The sequence below is a fragment of the Habropoda laboriosa genome, unplaced genomic scaffold (assembly GCF_001263275.1).
Source record: "Habropoda laboriosa isolate 0110345459 unplaced genomic scaffold, ASM126327v1 scaffold176, whole genome shotgun sequence".
Lineage (NCBI taxonomy): Eukaryota > Metazoa > Arthropoda > Insecta > Hymenoptera > Apidae > Habropoda > Habropoda laboriosa.
The window spans coordinates 1225942-1245486 of NW_017100321.1; the positions used below are offsets into that span (position 1 = coordinate 1225942).

At 30.1% G+C, this 19545-nt stretch overlaps 5 protein-coding genes across 5 annotated transcripts in view; 3 read left to right on the forward strand and 2 right to left on the reverse strand.

Moving 5' to 3' along the window:
• Positions 1-577, forward strand: part of LOC108574313 (protein ABHD13) — a 1410-nt gene extending 833 nt beyond the window's left edge. Inside the window, exons 4-5 of the mRNA XM_017936880.1 lie at positions 75-235; positions 305-577. Coding sequence (XP_017792369.1) covers positions 75-235; positions 305-577 — 434 coding nt within the window. The remainder of the gene's footprint in view (positions 1-74; positions 236-304) is intronic.
• An 887-nt stretch (positions 578-1464) lies between these two features.
• On the reverse strand, positions 1465-3393 carry LOC108574214 (toll-like receptor 7). The gene is made up of 4 exons (XM_017936749.1): positions 3255-3393; positions 2112-3118; positions 1850-2037; positions 1465-1744 (listed from the first exon to the last, which is right to left on the reverse strand). The coding sequence occupies exons 1-4, from the start codon at positions 3343-3345 to the stop codon at positions 1465-1467; spliced, it is 1566 nt and encodes a 521-aa protein (XP_017792238.1). The 5' UTR covers positions 3346-3393.
• Positions 3394-3699: 306 nt separating this feature from the next.
• Positions 3700-11908, reverse strand: LOC108574241 (DNA polymerase delta subunit 3). The gene is given in 5 exon segments (XM_017936789.1): positions 3700-4887; positions 10484-10763; positions 10848-11190; positions 11286-11554; positions 11773-11908. Coding segments are annotated over 5 exon segments (2091 nt in total). The 5' UTR covers positions 11784-11908.
• Positions 5612-8879, forward strand: LOC108574242 (armadillo repeat-containing protein 8-like). The gene is made up of 8 exons (XM_017936790.1): positions 5612-5650; positions 5773-5846; positions 6058-6508; positions 6575-7069; positions 7132-7423; positions 7676-8199; positions 8386-8552; positions 8731-8879. The coding sequence occupies exons 1-8, from the start codon at positions 5624-5626 to the stop codon at positions 8765-8767; spliced, it is 2067 nt and encodes a 688-aa protein (XP_017792279.1). The 5' UTR covers positions 5612-5623; the 3' UTR covers positions 8768-8879.
• Positions 11909-12823: 915 nt separating the features above from the next.
• On the forward strand, positions 12824-15786 carry LOC108574305. Its single transcript, XM_017936872.1, has 6 exons — positions 12824-12858; positions 13616-13954; positions 14092-14333; positions 14409-14603; positions 14750-15025; positions 15103-15786. Exons 2-6 carry the CDS (start codon positions 13807-13809, stop codon positions 15784-15786), a joined length of 1545 nt encoding a protein of 514 aa, XP_017792361.1. The 5' UTR covers positions 12824-12858; positions 13616-13806.
• Positions 15787-19545: the final 3759 nt, after the last annotated feature.

Consider the following 19545-nt stretch of genomic DNA (forward strand, 5'->3'; position numbering starts at 1 on the left):
TTAAGTATATATATATTAAAATTAATAATTTTTTGTAAAGAATGCACGTCATTTTTAAACGTTGTTCCTTACAGGTGGAGCTGTAGCCATTAATTTAGCTACAAAACCAGAAAACTCTCAAAGAATTTGGTGTCTTATTCTTGAAAACACGTTTACTAGTATTCCTGATGTGGCTGCATTATGTTTTAGATTAAAATTTTTACAATATCTACCACTTTTTCTATTTAAAAATAAGGTACAATATTCTTTTGTAATTTAATATTTTCATATGATAAAAGTTTAATCTATTCACATTACATTACAGTATCTGTCCATTCTCAATATACGATCCGTAACGGTACCTACATTGTTAATCTCTGGTCTAGCGGACAAAATAGTGCCTCCGCATATGATGCAAGAACTGTACAAAAACTGCAAAAGTTCATGTAAAAGAATACTTTCAATTTCTAAAGGTACTCATAATGAAACGTGGTGTCAACCCGGGTATTATAAAAATATATGTAATTTCCTGAACGAGCTGAGGGAAAATCCTCCAGTGCAAGTGACGTCTAGTCACTGGCAAATAGATGACATATAATTAAAATTACAAAATTCATTTTATCTCCAAAGTGATAACTATATTTTGAAAATTGTTCAATACAAGGTCAGTACGTTTCAGCTAATAAAAAAACGTAGTTTAGTATAATTAAATATGTTATCAATTTTTATTGCGATGATCGATTTAATTACAAACATAATTTAGCTCATATGTGGGATCAATCTTCTACTGAAATATTTTATCAGAACATACATTAAGATATCAATATTGCAAAGGATGCAGTGTTTGAAATCATCGAATTATTATAATTCAAATTTAGTAAAATATCTGTCCCGATTAAAACAATTGCGAATAATCAAATAAAATCAGAAATCCTTCCAATATTTAAAATAATTTGCCGACATAGATGCAATATTAAACGACCGTTTGAATAGTCTTAGTTAACTATTTCCATCGAAAATGGGCTGTTTTTTTTTTTAAAAATATATTATACATAATTATATGGAGGATAATGTATTTATATGTGTGAATTTAGGAATATTTATATTTATTTCGATTTTTTGATAAATATATTGCTATGTATGTATGTGTACTGTGTGTTAAAAATAACATTTTATTTATTTTCGGTTTTCTTTCCGATAACATTGAAACTTAAAAGTAAAATCAAGCATATAATAGGCAAATTATAGGATACTTAAAAAGATAAAACATTTTTTTTTTAGTGACGAATCTGACATTGTTTGCTCTTTTATGCCATTATGAAATTTTAATCATGCACTTGTAAGAATCTTTTCAGTCTTATGGAATGTTAGGTGCTTGAATGAATAGTAATACTTAAAGAATAAATCAGTTCAAAGAACACACTTATAGAAATTCATAATTTCATTTTAAGCTTTTCGAAAGGCAATAAATGTAATTTGTTATTATTACATAAAATTTCTATTGATCCTCCTTTTTCTCATCGATATTCTTTGTGTCCAAATAATGCCTATAATTACTAAAATTACTAATGCAGTCATAGCTACTCCTACAGCAATTAGTAATCCAGGACTAGAATCAAATGTTACCACTTTGTTATTTAATATACCAGCGACGTTCATTGTAAGATTTTCATTAAAATTTGAAGCATTAATGCAGAAAATTTGATCCTCCCATCCATACCAGTGTACCATTCTCATGTTTGAGATTTGTGGAGGCCAAGCACACCTTTCAGAAGACATTGAAGTATATTGAAATAATTAGAATATTTTAATTGTATTTTGTTTCAGAATAATAAATTAAGGTTTAATAATAACTTGTTGAGATATTTACCTCAAATTATTTAAAAGATTCGGTTGTAAAGAATAGAGTTTTGGCATTAAATCACTTAGCATCCATTGCAATGAACAATTACATTTAAATGGATTTCCTTGCAGATTGATATTAAATGTTGTAGAAATATCATTGTGTGCAATTAAATGTTGTGCCACATAGGGAAGTCGATTATTGCTCAAGTCTAACTAATAATACAAAAAAATTATTTATCTATTGTTAAGTAATATTGTAAAGTGTAAAGTAAAACAGAAGAACTTACTGAACAGAGATTCATGTGTTCCAAAGCATCTTCATGAATGAAAGATAACATATTGTTATTGGATATAGTAAGATTAATACAATCTTTTGTTGGAGCTCTTAAATTTGTCAGGGTATCTTTGTCAACAGTTTGCAACATACTCATGTTATTTGCAACAAACGATTTTAATTGTAAGTCAGAATAAAGTGTCAAGTTTTGAATAGGATTTTTGCTGACATTAAGTTGAATTAATAACGGGAAATTTTTTATACATATTGCTTTAGGAATATGAGTAAAGTTATTGTCAGATATGTCTAAAATTTCCAAATTTTCAAACAAAATACTTGGAAAAGTTGATAACATATTTCCACTAACGTTCAAACGTTGCAGATTATTTGTCGTTAAATTTTCGTGTATTTCAGAAATTTTATTGTACTCAATATTTAATACTTTAATATGAGACAAATCATATGGTATTTCTGTTATTTGATTATATCCAAAGTATAATTCACTTAAAGATTTTGATAACATTTGTATATTTAATGTAGTAAGGAAATTGTTATTTATATAAATTTCTTTCAAAGAACTTAGATATGTTAAATTGCAGTTTTCCAAAGATAGAATTTTATTAAATGACAAATCCAAATATTGTAACTTTGATAATGATTCAGAGAACCCTTTGGGTAAATTAGATATATTATTATGTGAAAGATCAAGGGTACTAATTTGTGTTGTAGTTTTATTCATTCTATGCTCTACTGAATCAATATGATTATAACTGAGATTTAATGTCAACAATGTAGGAAGTACTTCTAATAATGAGTCATCAAAAGTTCTTAATACATTCTTAGAAAGATTTAAATCTTCAAGATTATTTAAGTCTATAAATATTGTTGTATATATTGTTCCCATAACATTTTCAGATAAATCTAAATTTTTTAAAGGCTTTAATTTGTTTAATAAATTTTTAGGTAAATTAATTATATTGTTGTTTGATAAAATAAGTTTGATTACCAGCTCTTTACTTACTGCAATATATCAAATACATTTTATTAATATTATTATTACCATAATTATCTAATAATTGATCTATATTTAATTAATAAATAATTGTAAGCCATTTTTTCAAGTTTTATTGTGTTAAAATAAAACAATTTTACTTACTTAAACCTGAGCATGAGCATGTTGAACATATTCCACACATAGCACTTTGTATCATGCATAAAAAAACACTTAAACACAAATAATAAATCATTATATTAGTTATATGGTTATCTGTGGTAAAGACTCTTTATACTTCAACAGTCACTACAAGATTACTATTACTCATACTTAGGGTGTAGTCTGTACTTAGCTTCATTTGTGATAACATATCTGATAACTATGTTTAACAGGTGAATGAGAATTCATTTCATCTATACTTGAACATATGTTAGATAATTTCAAGATAATATTAAATATTATAATTGCAATTAATAAATTTTGTATTATTTATTTGTAACACATAATTTTATTCATATTTTATATGTTATAATGTTACTTTAAATGATATATTTCAGTAAAATAAGCATTCACTTCACTTTAAATTATAGAATGTGATATAGAGGTGCTATGATTTTTTAAAAAAGGTCATTAAAGTTGTTTGTTTAGTATTTTTCTTTGCTTTTGCTTCTGGGTGTAATTCCTGTGCCACAGGCTTCTTTGGTTCTATAATTTCTGGTTCATCTTCAGAACAACTTTCATAAACATGTACTTTTTTTGTCACAAGAAAACCATCTTCTTCAAATGTTTTATCTACTCTCTTTAAAACCTTACGCTTTCCATTTTCAATTTTAACTTGTGGTGGAGAAACAGAATGTACTTTTACAGGAGAAACATTTTCAGGTGAGGGTGGTAATTGTTCTTTTTCTCCTTCATCATCAGATGTTTCTGTATCACTGGATTCACTCTGAACTATAATGCGTTTCCTTCTTTTTGTTGTATTATTAGTGTCTTTACTACGTTTACGTTTCTTTCCACAAATGTTCTTTGTTAGTTTCTTATTATTTTCTGAAATAATTTTCTTCTCTGTACTTTCTTTTTCTATAGAATTTGTATTTTTATTCTTTTCCAGACAATCTGTACCTAATCCTTGATTCTTGTTTTGTTGAAGAAAGCTATCAAGTCCACCCTTTCGTATATCTTTTTTCAAAGACTCAGATGCAACATCTTTAGATATTTGTTTTGTAGAATTAGAAAACTCTACTTCCATATATTTTGCTGATGGACTTTTTTGTTTATTAATAATCTTTCCAAATAAATTATTAAAGCCTTTGTTTTCAGAATTTTTCTTTTTATCAATTTGTTTTTTATCTGGACCCACATCTTGCTTTTCTTTGATTGATTCAAATATTGATGTTGTTCTTTCTTGAGGCACGGACTGAATTTCTCTTGATATAACACCCCAACGTAATGAGTGCATTTCTGCATCACTACGCTCATTGTTCTCAAGGCATTTAATTGCACTATATTTAATATCTCCATTCTCAGTATTTCCAAGTAAATGTATTTCAGGAAGTACTTTTTGAAGACTATAAATATGCTCACATACAACTTTATTATATTTTTTTTTTGCAGTCAATAAATCTTTCTCTTTTACAACTTCAATACGCATACCATCATCATGTAAAATACCCATTAATAAAAACGTACAATCAAAATTTTTCTGTTCTTTATATCTTTGCCAGAATTCCCATAAAATTTGTTTTGCAATATTAACATGGACTTCTAACTCTTTACTTAACCATTTATATGTGACCTAAAATCATTTTAAGTACTTAACATTTGAAAAATATTTTGGAAAACATAATGTTACACACAATTAATATAATATAAGATTTATATTTAAAAAATAAGAAAATCCCAGAGATTCCATAATCATATTTAACCAAGTTTGTAATCAGCACAAATAGTTTTAAACAGTTATAGAGTTCAACATTATCCAAACATCTTTTCTTAATAAATGCGCGCAATCTGCTTATGTACTTCAAGGTTACCAATTATACAAACGTTACTACGTTATATATAGCTAAGAAAACTTCCATATTTCCAAATAGTAATTTGAATTTTGAGAATAAACATATGCTAAATTAAAGTAACTTCCTTTAATTCCATTAATAATTTATTTTATAAATAACCATAATCGTTTGAATGTATATATGTGTAGATATTTAATGGTTACATAAATAACTTAATTCGTTATAACAAAATAGTTAAGCAAGCTGCAATATTTTATAATTTGTATTCACATGAAGGAATTTGTAAAATTAAATCTTGTAAAATATTGTAGTACAATAATTATATGGTAGTGGCAACACTACTTTAGTGAAAATTTTTTCAGAACACAAATTTTATCAAATAGAACAGTGAGCATTCGCATAACAAACAAAGTTAATCGTTGAACTAACGATTCCTCATGGTAGTTTATTATTTGCTGCAGAATTATTTTGTATAAACACTGCAGTATCTTTATGTAAAACCGAGAGAAAATAAGTATGGTCTCGGTGATGCAACCATTCATGGTGAGTGAACAATATTGGAAAGGCAAAACGATTTACCGGTTTTCTTCTGCTTTTGAAAATTTCATTTTCCTACTTTTAATGTAACATTTTGAAGACTAAATGACTGTCCGTTTGTATCATAGGATGTTGAGAGTTCAAGAAGTTACATCGATGAACTATACTCGTTGGATCCACAAAAATGCTTAGAAGCTATTATGTGAGTACAAATTGTACTTAACCTCTAAACTTGTTTACTAAAGGTTATTATTTATTAAAGTTACTGTAACATACGGTGTAAAAAAAACATTAACAAGGTAATATTACTGAGATCATCTCAATTTTTGCTATTTTTCTCTATTATTTTATTAACTTCTGCTTTGTTGAAACATATATGTCAACTCTAATTCATTCTTTTTTATTATTCTTAGATGTCTAAAAAATTCTGTCATTGGTAGTAATAGACAAAAAGGATCTGTAATAGCTCAAGGTGTAGTACCACGTTTATTACAACTTCTTGGGGATTCATCAAACAGAATTGGAGATAATATAAGACTTGAGGCTGCAGTGACTTTGGGTTCTTTAGCCAAGGGAACAGATCAACATGTGTTGGCACTTATAGATCTTGGTGTAGTGCCATTGCTTTTTCAGGTTTTGTTGTCAACACCAGTTTCAGAAATACCATTAGAAGGAAAACCAAAAGTAACAGACTTATTAAATGAAGCATGCTTACGTTGTTTGAGAACAGTATTTCAACATCCAGCAGCACCAGTTCATTCAATATACCAAGATCCTGCATTAGTGCCAAGATTGGTGTCATTAGCAAGTCAATCTGTCACTTGTCAAATTTGTGTAGCAACAATTTTAACAACAACATGTAAGGTAAGAGAAATGGTAAAATCAACTTCAGTTAACTATATTATTCTATATTATTCTAATTTCTATTAGACAGTAGAGGAGCAGAATGCCTTGTGCAAAGGAGGTGCAGTTGAAATATTAGTAACACAAATAGATTCTCCATTATATGATGTACTGTTGTCAGCTTTAGCTTGTTTGGCAAATATGTGTTACAAAAATCAAAGGGCATGTGCTAAGGTTATGTCAGTGACTACCACTAATACCCCAGAGGGTAAATTTGTACCTATAGCATTAGGACCATTAATGGGTCGCGAGAAAAGCTCCTCAATTCAACTTGAAGCTGCAAGATGTATTACATACATGCACAGAGTTGGAATTTTATCATATAAAGATCCAAGAGTTATATACCGTGCATTACCTTGTTTGGTGCGGCTCTGTCACAGTGATTATCCACCTCGTGAAAGAGTAATTGCAGCAGAAACTTTGGCTTTTCTTACTGAAGTTAACACTGAATTACAGCGTTTAGCTTCCATTAGTAATCATTTAATTCCTACACTTGCAGAATTATTACGACCTCACCCACAAGTAAGTGTATTATACCTATAAGTGTATCAATTTCGTATGTCTATTACTGTTAACATCCTCAGATACAAGATGCAACATTGGCACAAGATATGCGACAAGCAGCATTCAGGGCATTTGCATCTCTCGGTGCTAACGATGAAGATATTAGAAAACGTATTATTGAGACAGAAAGTCTTATGGAACAGGTGGTGGCAGGTCTTCAAGACCCTGGAGGTTCTCATGTACGTTTAGCTGCAGTTAGATGTCTACATTCACTTTCTAGAAGCGTTCAACAACTCCGAACAACTTTTCAAGATCATGCTGTTTGGAGACCACTTATGCAGTTATTACATGGAGCAGACAAAGGATTAGAGGGTAAAATAGAATAGTATATTTATCGTTGATGAAATAAGAAATGTATATTCCCTTTTTATTTAAAAAAAAATGTAATTTTAACACAATCGTGACTTTAAAAGATTTTTCTATTTATTTGTACATTTTTTATAACGTGAGATATATAAATTTAGAACGAAAAAAAAAAATAAAATTATTTTACTGATTAACAATTACACTATGTTGTTAATAGTGTTCACTTTCATTAATTATTAATGTGATTGTACTATGTAGGTAGAGGCGAAAGCGAAGTTGATTTATTAACTGTTGCCTCGAGTACTTTATGTAACTTATTATTGGAATTTAGTCCAAGCAAAGAACCAATTCTTGAATCCGGAGGAATAGAGTTACTATGCTCACTTACAAAACGGTCTACACCGGCATTGCGGTTAAACGGAATCTGGGCTTTGATGAATGTGGCTTTTCAAGCTGAACAACAAGTAAAATTACAGATTCTACAATGTTTGGGAACCGATCAAATCTTTTGTCTTCTGGCAGATCAAGATATACCAGTTTTAATGAAGACATTAGGTTTATTACGAAACTTGCTCTCTACGAAGGCACACATAGATCGCATAATGGGAGAACACGCTGCTCACGTTATGCAAGCTGTCATATTAGTTTTAGAAGATCCAAGACATCCAGCGGATGTAAAGGAACAAGCTCTCTGTATTTTAGCAAATGTAGCTGACGGTAATCGAGCAAAGGATAATATTATGGCTAATGAAGATGTGCTTAAAAAACTTATGTCTTATATGGTTCGTAAAAAATATATTCTCTTTTTTACTTTCAATTTTATTTTTGATGTTTTTATTTATTAGAATAATACAACACACCTTCACACCTCATGATTTTTATATAATATACTTATTACACTTCAATAACATTTTATCGAAGTAAAAATCAAAAAGCAAAAATCTATAATATCTATGATATCGATTTAGATGCATCACAATGTAAAGCTGCAAGTTGCAGCAGTTTTTTGTGTGTGCAACCTAGTCTGGAGGGAAGAACCTGGTGCTGCGCAGCGGCAAACACGTTTAAAAGAATTGGGTTTTTATCGTATTTTACAAGAATTACGTCATAGCAAGGATCTTCAATTATTTGATAAGTATGACAAATAGTTTGTTAACTTAAATTTTACTCGTGCCTAAAAGTGTCGGAAAATTATTCTTAAACATTATATTGTAAACTATAATTCAGTAATATTTTAGATTGCAGTACAATCAATATAAAAATATTTTCTTAGGAATATTTCCAATTTTTAATATACATTTGTCTTGTTCCAGGGTCAGAACTGCCATAGCACAATTCTATGATGCCTAAATTTCGAACGTGTTACCGATGAAAGTTAGGTTTTGATTTAGAGTTCTTTTATACGTGAAATATAATTATATTTTGGTGTTAACACTGTGATTCTGTACTTTGTTAATGCATAAGCATTTTATATTTATATAGAAAAGATACAAAAACAATATCCCTGACGATGTAATCTGTTTATGTTGTATTTATTTTATTTAAAAAAGAAAGCAGTATGCAATATTTCAGTATATTAAAAAACGATATAATAATTGTATTATACATTTTTTAAAACATGAATTGTTTGATACAATGATAATGTTAAAGAAATTGATTTAAAGGTTTCAAATTGTAAAATGACAACAAATTACAAGTATTCGTATGATATACTTTAACATTAAATATACTTTGAACATATTTTGTTATAAATGCGAGTAGGAAAGTTGATTATTTATTATCACGAAAAGAATGGTTTTTAGTGTACTTGAAAGAAGTACATGACTAGCACTCTTACAAACTATCATCAATTATATCTTTGGTATGAAGCTGGAAAAGATATTTACCAAATTTTAATATTTTTGATTCCTACTATCTTGCTAGTAGATCTAACAAAACTGGAATGTCAAAATTGAAATGATAAATACGAAATATCAGTGCGAATGTAAGAAATAGATTATGCTCATAACGTTATCTTATTTGAAAAAAATAAAAATATCTCTTCTGACTGTTGCCATAAATTGCAACTAATCATGTGTCATGATAATACATTTTTAAGCACTTTAAAATTAAACGGATGCATTACTGTCACTGGAAAGGTTTTCCATTGGATTGTTAGCCAAAGGATCCAGTTCAGCAAATAAATCCAACCAGGAATTACCCTTTTGTTTGCCAGTCTTATTCTTTTTCTGGATCAAAAATGTAATAAAGATTGATTAGTATTAATGGTGCTGAAGTAATTTTTAATATAGGTAACATTAACATAATTAACTTTTTATAAAATACTATTTTTTTAAATGCTTCTAATTAGGAAACAATTAATAATTAATAAATATTGTTAACCTTGACTTACTTTGTCACCCATGTTAGTAGTAGGTACACTCTTTTGTCCAATGCCAAGTGCTGCATCACCTAAACTTTGTTTCAAAATACTTGGTGGTAAAAATGTGTCGTTCGATATTATTTCCCATTCGTTACCAGTACTTGGTTTATCACCAAGAATATCATTTAAAAGAACCATATTTTCAGATGTAAGGGATTGTAGAGATTGCTCTCCTGAATTTTGTTCTTCTAAAGAAGAAAAATCTGCCAAATTAAAATTTGTGTCAGATTTATTAAATATGTCCATTGACAAAGTTTGTTCATCAAACTTTTTATCAAAGTCCAATTCATCCATTCCATCATTGTGAGGGATATTATTATCTAAAACTAAATTTTCAAAAAGTTGATCAAGATTTTCTTTATGCTCTGTGCTAGAAGTGGATTGTGTGATTTCGTTTCTTGAAGAGCTAGAATTTATATCCAATCCTTCCAACCCTAATATGTCTTTTGTTTCATATTCAATATCTAACAATTTTTCATCTTGTTTATTGTTTTCATCTGTATTCAGTGTGGTTGGTTTAACTTCTTCAGCTTCCTCAACATTATCATGATAGTCCATATCAAAAATTGATAATCTGTAATAGAAAATATGTTATTAGCACACTAAATATCTGTCATTCACACTTTTTAACTAATATTCGTAACTCACTTGTCTTTTTCATCAAGATCTTCATCACCTCCAGTTTCTTGAGCTAATTTAGTGGAAGGTTCAGCGAGTTCTCTTACCACCATGAAATCGTATCGTTGATAGCCTTTAAAACTGCTTGCTATTGTGGAATATGCTTGTGCAGATTTTTCGGAAAAATTTAAAAGTGTACTTTGATATAAAACTAAAGCATGACTAAACATGTTACATCTTGCTGCTGCCAGTAGATCTACTTTTTGAAGACAATCTAAAGCCAAGTTATCAAAGGCTATTTTACCTCTATATTAATAGAAAAATTATAAGTTTAGGAAGGTTTAAATACATACACCATTTAAATATTAATGTATAAGAACCAGTACATACTGTCTAACACATGTTTGAACTTTACGAAATCTTTCCAACTGTTTTGATGTGTCAGGATCTAGCTCCTGAGATATATTTTTCATCCATGACAGAGCTGCTCTGTATTCTGTACGAGCTTTTTCCATTGCTTGAACCTTTTGTAATGTATCTTCAATAGCTCTCTGTCTAAATGTTTCTACTTCTTGATACAATCGACCCAGTGGAGCTCTTAATGCAAGTCTTTGTTGACCAGAATATGACAATGATTTTCCAACTGCTATCATCATCTTGCCAGCTCTAGTTTTATCTTGCTTACCAGCATCTTTAAGGAACCGTCCCATTGCATTTTCTTCTTGTGCAAGATCTGTGTAACATTTTGCACTAATAGTTATTTTTATTATCTTTAAATTTTTTTTTGCATTAAACCCTATTGTACTATGTTTTATAATTTAAACTTACTGCACAACCTTTCTTGATATTTGTCAATAATTCTTTGCAAATAAGAACAAGATTCTTGAATACTACGAAATAGTTCTAACTTAGCATCTAATTCTGCATCAGATGCTACTATACATTCATCTTCTTTTTTTCCTAATTTCCGTGATAAAGCTTGTTTTGTAACCCAAAAATGATGTTGCACTTTTGTAATAGTAGATTCATCATGCATATTGGTCCTTTGTACCCAACGATCAAAAGTGTTTCCTGATATACCTGGTCCATTTCTGTTACTAAAAATTACAATAGGTAAATATAATATTTGCAAGAAACGTTAAAATCAAAACATGATGATTAACACATTGCTACTTTAAATGCGTGCGTGGGTGGGTATCTTATCTATTACGAGCGATACGCGATTCTATATTACGCAAATGATATATATTGTATTTTACTAAATATAAAACTGTTTAAATAATCATAGTTTTATAAAAATCATAAAAACACTTACTATGTATTCATGTTGGAGGACGTTGATTTAACATGTAAATATGGTTAATGCTTACAACTAAAAGACACAAACGATTTCAAAGTATGATTTAAAATAATAAATCACATATAAATATCATACATTTTTAACGCACATGATTAATACTTCTAAATGAATAAAAATAGGTTTCTATACTTTAATACTGACAAAAAGACTGACACATTCTTCTTCTGTCAACTTGACAGATCGAGCTTGTACATGTACAGTTTATATACTATTGTTAATTGTCCTCCTAAGAAGTTTTTAAGGTGATATTTTAATGAATACGACTTTATAGAAAAAGCAACAACAAGGCGCATCAACAATGCTATAAATGTGAGATGATTATTAGAAAGAAAAGTATATAATTCTTTGAAATAATAATTTGTCGATATTTTACGAAATAGTATTGATGAGTGCAAAAAAAATTAAGTTCTAATGAAAAATAATTAATTATGTTGATAGTGAGTTTGTAAAGTTTAAAAATAGATTTATTTGAAAAATGCAACTGTAAATTTTATGAATGATAGTTTAAATTATTAAAAATTAATTATATCCTTTAAAAGATATTAATTATTATACTGAACTGAAAGCTATAAATATATTTCAAAAAAATTGAAACAAGTATCTTAGATCAATTACATGATAGATTCAGATAAAATCAAAATTGTTTTTAAATTTATAACAGTTAGTTACCGTTTTAGAAAAATAATTGATCTATTCTTATGTTTTCTAAAAATGTATAAGGTAAATTAAATCTTAGGATGTATAGTTATAATTCATATAATTCTTATTGGTATAACTTGATTAAATAGCTATACTACAAGCAATGTTCCTTTATCATACATAAATAATTTACGAATTTGTCTTATTTTTTATTAGTTAGCAAATATTAAAAAGAGTTAAGTTGTTCCATCTGCCGTTTCTAGGTCGCCGTGACGAGCATAGATTATGAGCAAAAACAGCAAAAAGGCAATGGCGGCTATTCTTTAGACAGTCACCAAATTTATTATGAAAAATTTTGGAAAAATGTGATCTACGTGTCGGTTCAACAAAAACAAATTTGAGGTATGTGTTGATAGTTTTTTCATGGAATTTGCAATCGTGATGGTCACTGTACTTAATACATTCTGAGAGATACCACATGCAACCACATGTGGATTTGGAATTAACGAACACTTTCTTATAAAAACATAACTAACCATGGAGTACAGTTATGTTTATTTTTACGAGTGTTTTAAACGTTTAGCATTGGATATATCAAATAGAACGAAAAATACACAGCAAAATTTTGTCTTATTTCTACCGCGTTTATGCTGTACTACTCTTACATCGAAAAATAATAAATTACGCTAGTAGTTACAGCATAATTTATACAATATTTATGATTTGTAGAACGATGATACGCTAATTTTATTTTGCATTTATGTGCATATGTTTTAAGGTAATAGTGTAAATAATATTAAGTATTTCTAAGTATGTTCAATATAGTGTATGTCAATAATAAAAGAATAGGAGGTTCCAACCTGTTATGAAACAGACCTCAATGTTTAGGAATGTATATTGTATTGTTATCATATAAGTTATTATTTAAATACATAGTTGTAGTTAGTAGAGTATATTTTTTATATTTTTATGTATTAATGTAATAGTAGTATTATATTAGAATAAGTACTGTGTCCCTTTATTTTGTTTACAATTATGTTTATTTCTTTTATTTCAAAATTCAGTCCTTATCCTTATATGTTTATTGGATCATCAGATAATGAGTGTTTAATATTAATTCTTGGTAGCTCAATGTTGTGCAACATGAATTATCCTATAGGTGTGGCCTGAAGGCGGAGGGATGCTATTGCCTGCAGAAAAGAGATGGCACACAGTATGTGTAGACAATGGCTGGCAAACAAATGAAGCAGTTACTAGGTTCAATGAATAACGAATGGTGGTTAATAACAGATCAGTTAGGAAAGATCGTCGGCAGGCAGGAAGGAGTAAACAATCGAGTGTGCCTAAGTAATGAGCGAGACTCGGCATCATCTTCACTCGGTTTCGGACTTATATGCAGCCGACGAGATAGAAGTACTTCTCTTAGAAGAGATTCGTGACCTGGAATTACCAGCCTCTGCATATTCTAGACCTGAGGACATTCAGGACTTTGACATTGGTATGGCAGTAATTTGTATAGTGCAAATTCCTTGTAATATAGATTAATAAGAAATGTTATTTGTTTTTGAAAATCATGAAGTATTAAAAAAGAATGAAATATATGAATGCATACATTGCTTAATATTATATTAATAGCAGGCAGCAGAACAGGGGAGCAAATTGGCTCCCAACCTTTGGAGCTGGATTCACCAGGGGTCCATTCAACAGTCCATTCATGGGACTCACATGCTAATTATCATGGTCATTATGGCTATGGTGACCACCATGGCTCTTCCTCTAATGCTTTGGCCTGGCCAAGAGCAAGTCATTTGGTTCTATATTGTGACATACAGGGGCACCTTAAAACAGCTATTGGTGTTGTTAGACTTTTACTACTTGTAAGTTATACAGATTTCAGTATTTCCTATTTATCAAATTCTAGAACAACAAGTTAAGTTAAATTGTTTGCATAGATATCGTCTGCAGCGTGTTTGGCAACATTATGCAGCTCCGGCACTGCCAAGGTCAGCTTATTTATGTTGCCTTTAGTCGGGCGGCTGCGTTTCATGATCTTTGTAGCAGTTTTCTGTTTTTTGGTCACTGCATTGCTCCTCTTCCTTGATATTTCGCATGTTATCTATGTTTTTCCTTTCAATTGGGCTAAATTGGTAAGTAATCAACAATGTACTAATATTTTATTCTCAATTGATGTTAATATTATGATTCAAACTGTAAACTTTTTAATGTACATATATATTTACTAGTAATTTAATATTTTCACACTGATATATCTGATAAAATCCACCTTTTATAGAATGCTTGGGTATTCACTGGTATAGGCTTATCTTATGCCTTGAGTAGTGCATTATTAGCATGTGCTATATGGGAATATCACAGTGGCGGCTGGGTGCCAAAACGCACTCGTTCTCAGTTGTCTGCCGCGGCAGCACTTGGACTATCATGTGCTCTTTTAGCATTCTTACTTTCATGGATACATAGTCGCAGTGGATCAAATTGTAGAAGTCCAGATAGTCGTAATCATACGCCAACTCAACTTTATAAGCCTGTTGACAATTCTTCCTCTTCTGGAGTAAGTAATTTTATTTTTTGTATCAGCTTGTAAATAGATTTAAATTCTTATCAACAAATGTAATGTTATTCTTCCAGGTTACTCTCAAAGAGCGCAGTCCTAAAAGGCCTGCTTCATGGGTTGTGAAAAATCAACAGTCGAAGAAACAAAATGCAGACAGTGATACAAACACAAATAACGGTCATCACGATAATCATGCCAAATATAAGCACGGTGCTAACAGAAAAGATCATTGGGCTTCTGCGCGGGAACATTTCTTACCTTCCCAAGAAAATGAAAATATTCAGAGAGATGATATTGATATTGAAAGGAAAAGAAGAAGACGAAGAAGAGACGGTGATAGTAGTTCAACAGGTGACGGAAATTTAATAAGTACCAAAACCGATAGTGGTCATATTACAGAAGAGAAAAAACCTAGACGGGTACCGCGAAAATTACCTCTGCAGTCGATAGATCAATCCCGACCTTGGCCTGGTGCTGAGCACAGAAGCAGTGGTTCTATGCAAGTTAGAAATAAAACTTTACAAATGCCAGTGAACAATAACGCACAGGACTATTGTGGCATAGATGAATCTAGTTCAATGCAAGTGACTCAAAATGGTTTCCACTGGGAAATGGAATGTACATCCAGCAACAGTATGGAAAAAGCAGCAGAAATAGCTATGGATCGCACTGCCATGTGGTCTGGACAATGGCATCCACCACCTGATGACGTTCAACCTTGTTCTAGCAAAACTATTGATCCTTACAGCTTTGCCTGATTGAATTTGAAAATGCATAAAGATGTCTTAGAAAATATTGGACTCATTGCAGTGAATGACTTTTGGGAACAGTTATATAATACAGAAGTTTCCCCTGGAACAATAGTTTCATAATATCATATTGAACTTTCTTTCACTGTTTATAGTTAAAAATGAACAAAAAAACGGAAACAATATTTTATTGTTTTATCAATGAAATATTTATGTTATTTCTAAATGAATTTGCCTAAATTGAATGTGTTTAAAATTACATATATAAAATCACTTTAATGTTAAAAGTAGTGCACAGTGACCACAATGTCTCTGTTTTATCATCTTTTATGTCTGTTTCTTCTTCTCTGTGCATAAAACAAAATGTAAGTTTGAAATTAAGTTATTAATCAGTTACTTGATACAAGTGCAAGTAAAGTTCTACTCCACATTTAATGAAAAGGCTCTATGTTATAATCAAGGTTACGGGACAATGTTATATCTAAACAGTTAAGAATCCTGTATAAAATGATCGTTGCCTTGTACATTGTGCTGCCAAGAAGATAATTTCTCTTTAGTTGTCAATTTTTGACATTTTGCATCATACAACCAGACTGCCCGATTTTGACATACAGATAATGTCGTTTCATTCCAATTATATACCAAATAATAAATCTAAGTATTAACGGGATTATTTGTAAGTATAGCTTACATTAGTAATTAAACATTAAAATATTTGTTTATTTATTATTTTTATTGTATTTTAATGCCAACATATTCTTTTTCCATGCATACTTAATAGTCTACTGATGCTGATAAGAAATTGTATATAATTAGACTATGCTATTAATGTATCAACGTTTGCTTAATTGAAAAATTAATATCAGTCTACCTTCAAGTTGTCATAAATTAGTATGCACGGAATAAAGTACTTAAATTATGCTATTTTAATTATTTTTTAAAACAACATTATTATTGCACAGAGATGGACATAAAATGAATTTCACAAATTCAGATTATAGTAAAAGAAAAAATGATTTTTTGTAATTGTATTGAAATTTAATTTTTTTTTTAATGTTTTATACATGAATGATTGAGTTTTAGATGATTATGCAGTCTGGTAGTTTAGAAAAAGTCCATCTCTATTTTTGTAAAAGATATAAGCACTATTTTCAATTACTATATGTAATTTTGAGGCAGGGAATATAACAAGCAGCAGCGCTGTTGCATTACTTATTTACTTTAATGAAAATTTGAAATCATTTCTAGTCCAGTACTCTTGTACAACCTTGTCTCTTTACTGATTCATCAAATTGAAGAGCAAAGTAATTTTTAGTACATACATATCGTGTTAGAGGTACAATTCATCTTGAAAACTATCAGAAGTTTGCGTTTCCTGACCGATCGGTCCTTGGAATCTCTTTTATCGTATAACAGACGATACATGATGATTGCACGAGGACCTTTATTTTCTTTCAGTTGATTAAGACTATTATAATCACACAAACATGAACAAAATAACTAATTTCGACTAGAGTTATAAGTGACAGCTACTTTGTCTTTTGATACAATATTAGAGTATACACCCGAATCAGGCATCTAATTACATGTGGCGTGTATAACGCGTCAGTTGTCTAATCAATTAATTAGCATAAGGAAAAAAGTGCGTGTTCATATAGGATCATAAAAAAAAGAGAATAGTATATACGAGGTCTGACGTAAAAAAAACAAGACTGACCCTATAACTCAAAAACAAACTACGGAAAGTGAATTACAAATACGTAGCTTCTAAATCTATTCTAACTTGCAACATTGTAATAAGGTTTAATGTGGTAATCCCATTCAGTTGACGTCTATGCGTGATTAAATGTAGTCGCATTTCTAGTGTTGATTTGGAAAATAATGGATTGTAAAAGTGAACAACGAATTAATGTCAAATTTCTTGTGAAGCTAAAGAAATCTGCGAAGGAAATCATTTAGCTATTGACTATGCGCGTGTCTTTGAATGATATTAACGGTTTTCAAGCAGTAGAGGATGCGTGAAAAATATGAACGCCTAGGGTGTCTGCGCATAGTAGTATAGACACCAACATTCAAAAAGTGTATGATGTGATTAGAAAAGACCAAAGATTAAGTGTTCGAGTAGTGGCTGACAAGGTTAATTTGGATAGAATGTGTACGACGCATTTTAACAAAAGAACTAAATATAAAAAGTTTTCGCGAAAATCGTGTAAAAAAAATCCTGTCCTAAAAACAAAACGAACGGAACAAGGAATTGTTTTTAGCTAAGAAAAACAGTTGTGCTTGTATACCTTTCCTATTCGTCAGATTTAACTCCTTGCGATTTCTTTCTCTTTCCTAAAATCGAGTATGTGCTCAGAAAACCCATTTTTTGTCAGTAGAAGAAGTAATAACAAAGACAACATATGGATCAGTGTATTAAATCAGAAGGGGAGTATTTTGAAGGTGATCATAAGTAATAATTGGATGAAATTTGTAAGTAAAAGAAGTTCTAAGAACAGTCTCCTTCTTTTTATGTCGAACCTCGTATTATGGTAGCTTCGTTGTGGCAAATATTGACAATGTTGTAATTTGATTTTCTTAAACACAACGAAGAAATAAATGTAATTTTTCTTATACATGGTACATACTGGTGTACTGATAAAGTGTTTAAAAATGTGAATAGATTTCATGATAAAAATGTTGGGTGGAAATGTTAAATGGTGCAAGATATTTAGCGTACAAGTTTAACCAAAATGATAAAAAAAATGTACGGACACTGCCAGAAGAAGTATAACGCTCTTTGAGTGTCATGTATGTCGAATAACTTTGTTACTTTTCAATAACTTAGTATTGGAGGCTTTACCTCGCTACAATCTGCAATACCTCATAATAAATGAATTGTTAAACTTATATTTAGTATGTGGATCTACAACACTGTTTAATATATTTCTGTACAAACTTTAACTGAAAATGCTTCAAATTATAGCACAAATATCAATGAAGATTGAAATTAAGTTTGAACTTCAAATATTGCATTTCATTATAGAACTTAAAGAAATAACAAAATATTACTGTTTAAACGAGGTGCAAATCTATTTCACTTTTGTAACAAGATTGTTGATTCTCTGATAAACATACTTTTCCTTTACTTTTTATAAATAATGTTGATTGGAAAATAATTCTTTCATTAATTATGGAACTAGTTATTAAAATTCGTATGAATTATCTAAAAGTTTCTTTTATTACTTATTCTTCCTTCCAATCTTGTGACCATAAATTTTTATTTCTTGTATTGATTTTCATTACGAGTATTTTCTTTAAAAAAATACGGTTCTACGTATAAATTTATGTGTTCGAGCCAGTTCTTCATGATTACCGCCAACATCATGCAGCCCTGCATTAGTGGATATCACACCAGAATTAGTGTACGTGAACGTACACGGGACTTTGTGTTTGCAGTGTCGCGGTTTGGTACGGTAGGCATTTATTTGGTCTAAATACGGAGGGGGATACGTTATCATCAGGTTGTTAAAGTTGACAAATGCTGGATTAAGCCTCACAAGTACAACTCCCTCTAGTGTTTTTTCCGTTTTAACCCTAAAGTGAATAATGTTATACGGGGTTTTTCTAATGTTATTACTAGCTATTGTTTCAGCGGGTACTTCAGAATTTCGCGCATCTTATCCGACATATTTGGAACTGGCCCACCGCATACTTCATTAATCTGCGCCATCTGGTGAATCAAATAATCAAACGCACGATAAAAAAGACTCAAGTATTTCTTAC

Coding starts and splice junctions, on each gene's coding strand:
- LOC108574214 (XM_017936749.1), bottom strand. CDS start 3,345: ATGATTTATTATTTGTGTTTAAGTGTTTTTTTATGCATGATACAAAGT. Junction 3,119..3,254: donor ATGCTCATGCTCAGGTTTAA/GTAAGTAAAATT, acceptor GATATATTGCAG/TAAGTAAAGAGCTGGTAATC. Junction 1,745..1,849: donor AATCTTTTAAATAATTTGAG/GTAAATATCTCA, acceptor GTCTTCTGAAAG/GTGTGCTTGGCCTCCACAAA.
- LOC108574242 (XM_017936790.1), top strand. CDS start 5,624: ATGGTCTCGGTGATGCAACCATTCATG. Junction 7,070..7,131: donor TATTACGACCTCACCCACAA/GTAAGTGTATTA, acceptor TAACATCCTCAG/ATACAAGATGCAACATTGGC. Junction 7,424..7,675: donor AGCAGACAAAGGATTAGAGG/GTAAAATAGAAT, acceptor TGTACTATGTAG/GTAGAGGCGAAAGCGAAGTT.
- LOC108574305 (XM_017936872.1), top strand. CDS start 13,807: ATGAGCGAGACTCGGCATCATCTTCACTCGGTTTCGGACTTATATGCA. Junction 13,955..14,091: donor CATTCAGGACTTTGACATTG/GTATGGCAGTAA, acceptor TTATATTAATAG/CAGGCAGCAGAACAGGGGAG. Junction 14,334..14,408: donor TTGTTAGACTTTTACTACTT/GTAAGTTATACA, acceptor TTGTTTGCATAG/ATATCGTCTGCAGCGTGTTT.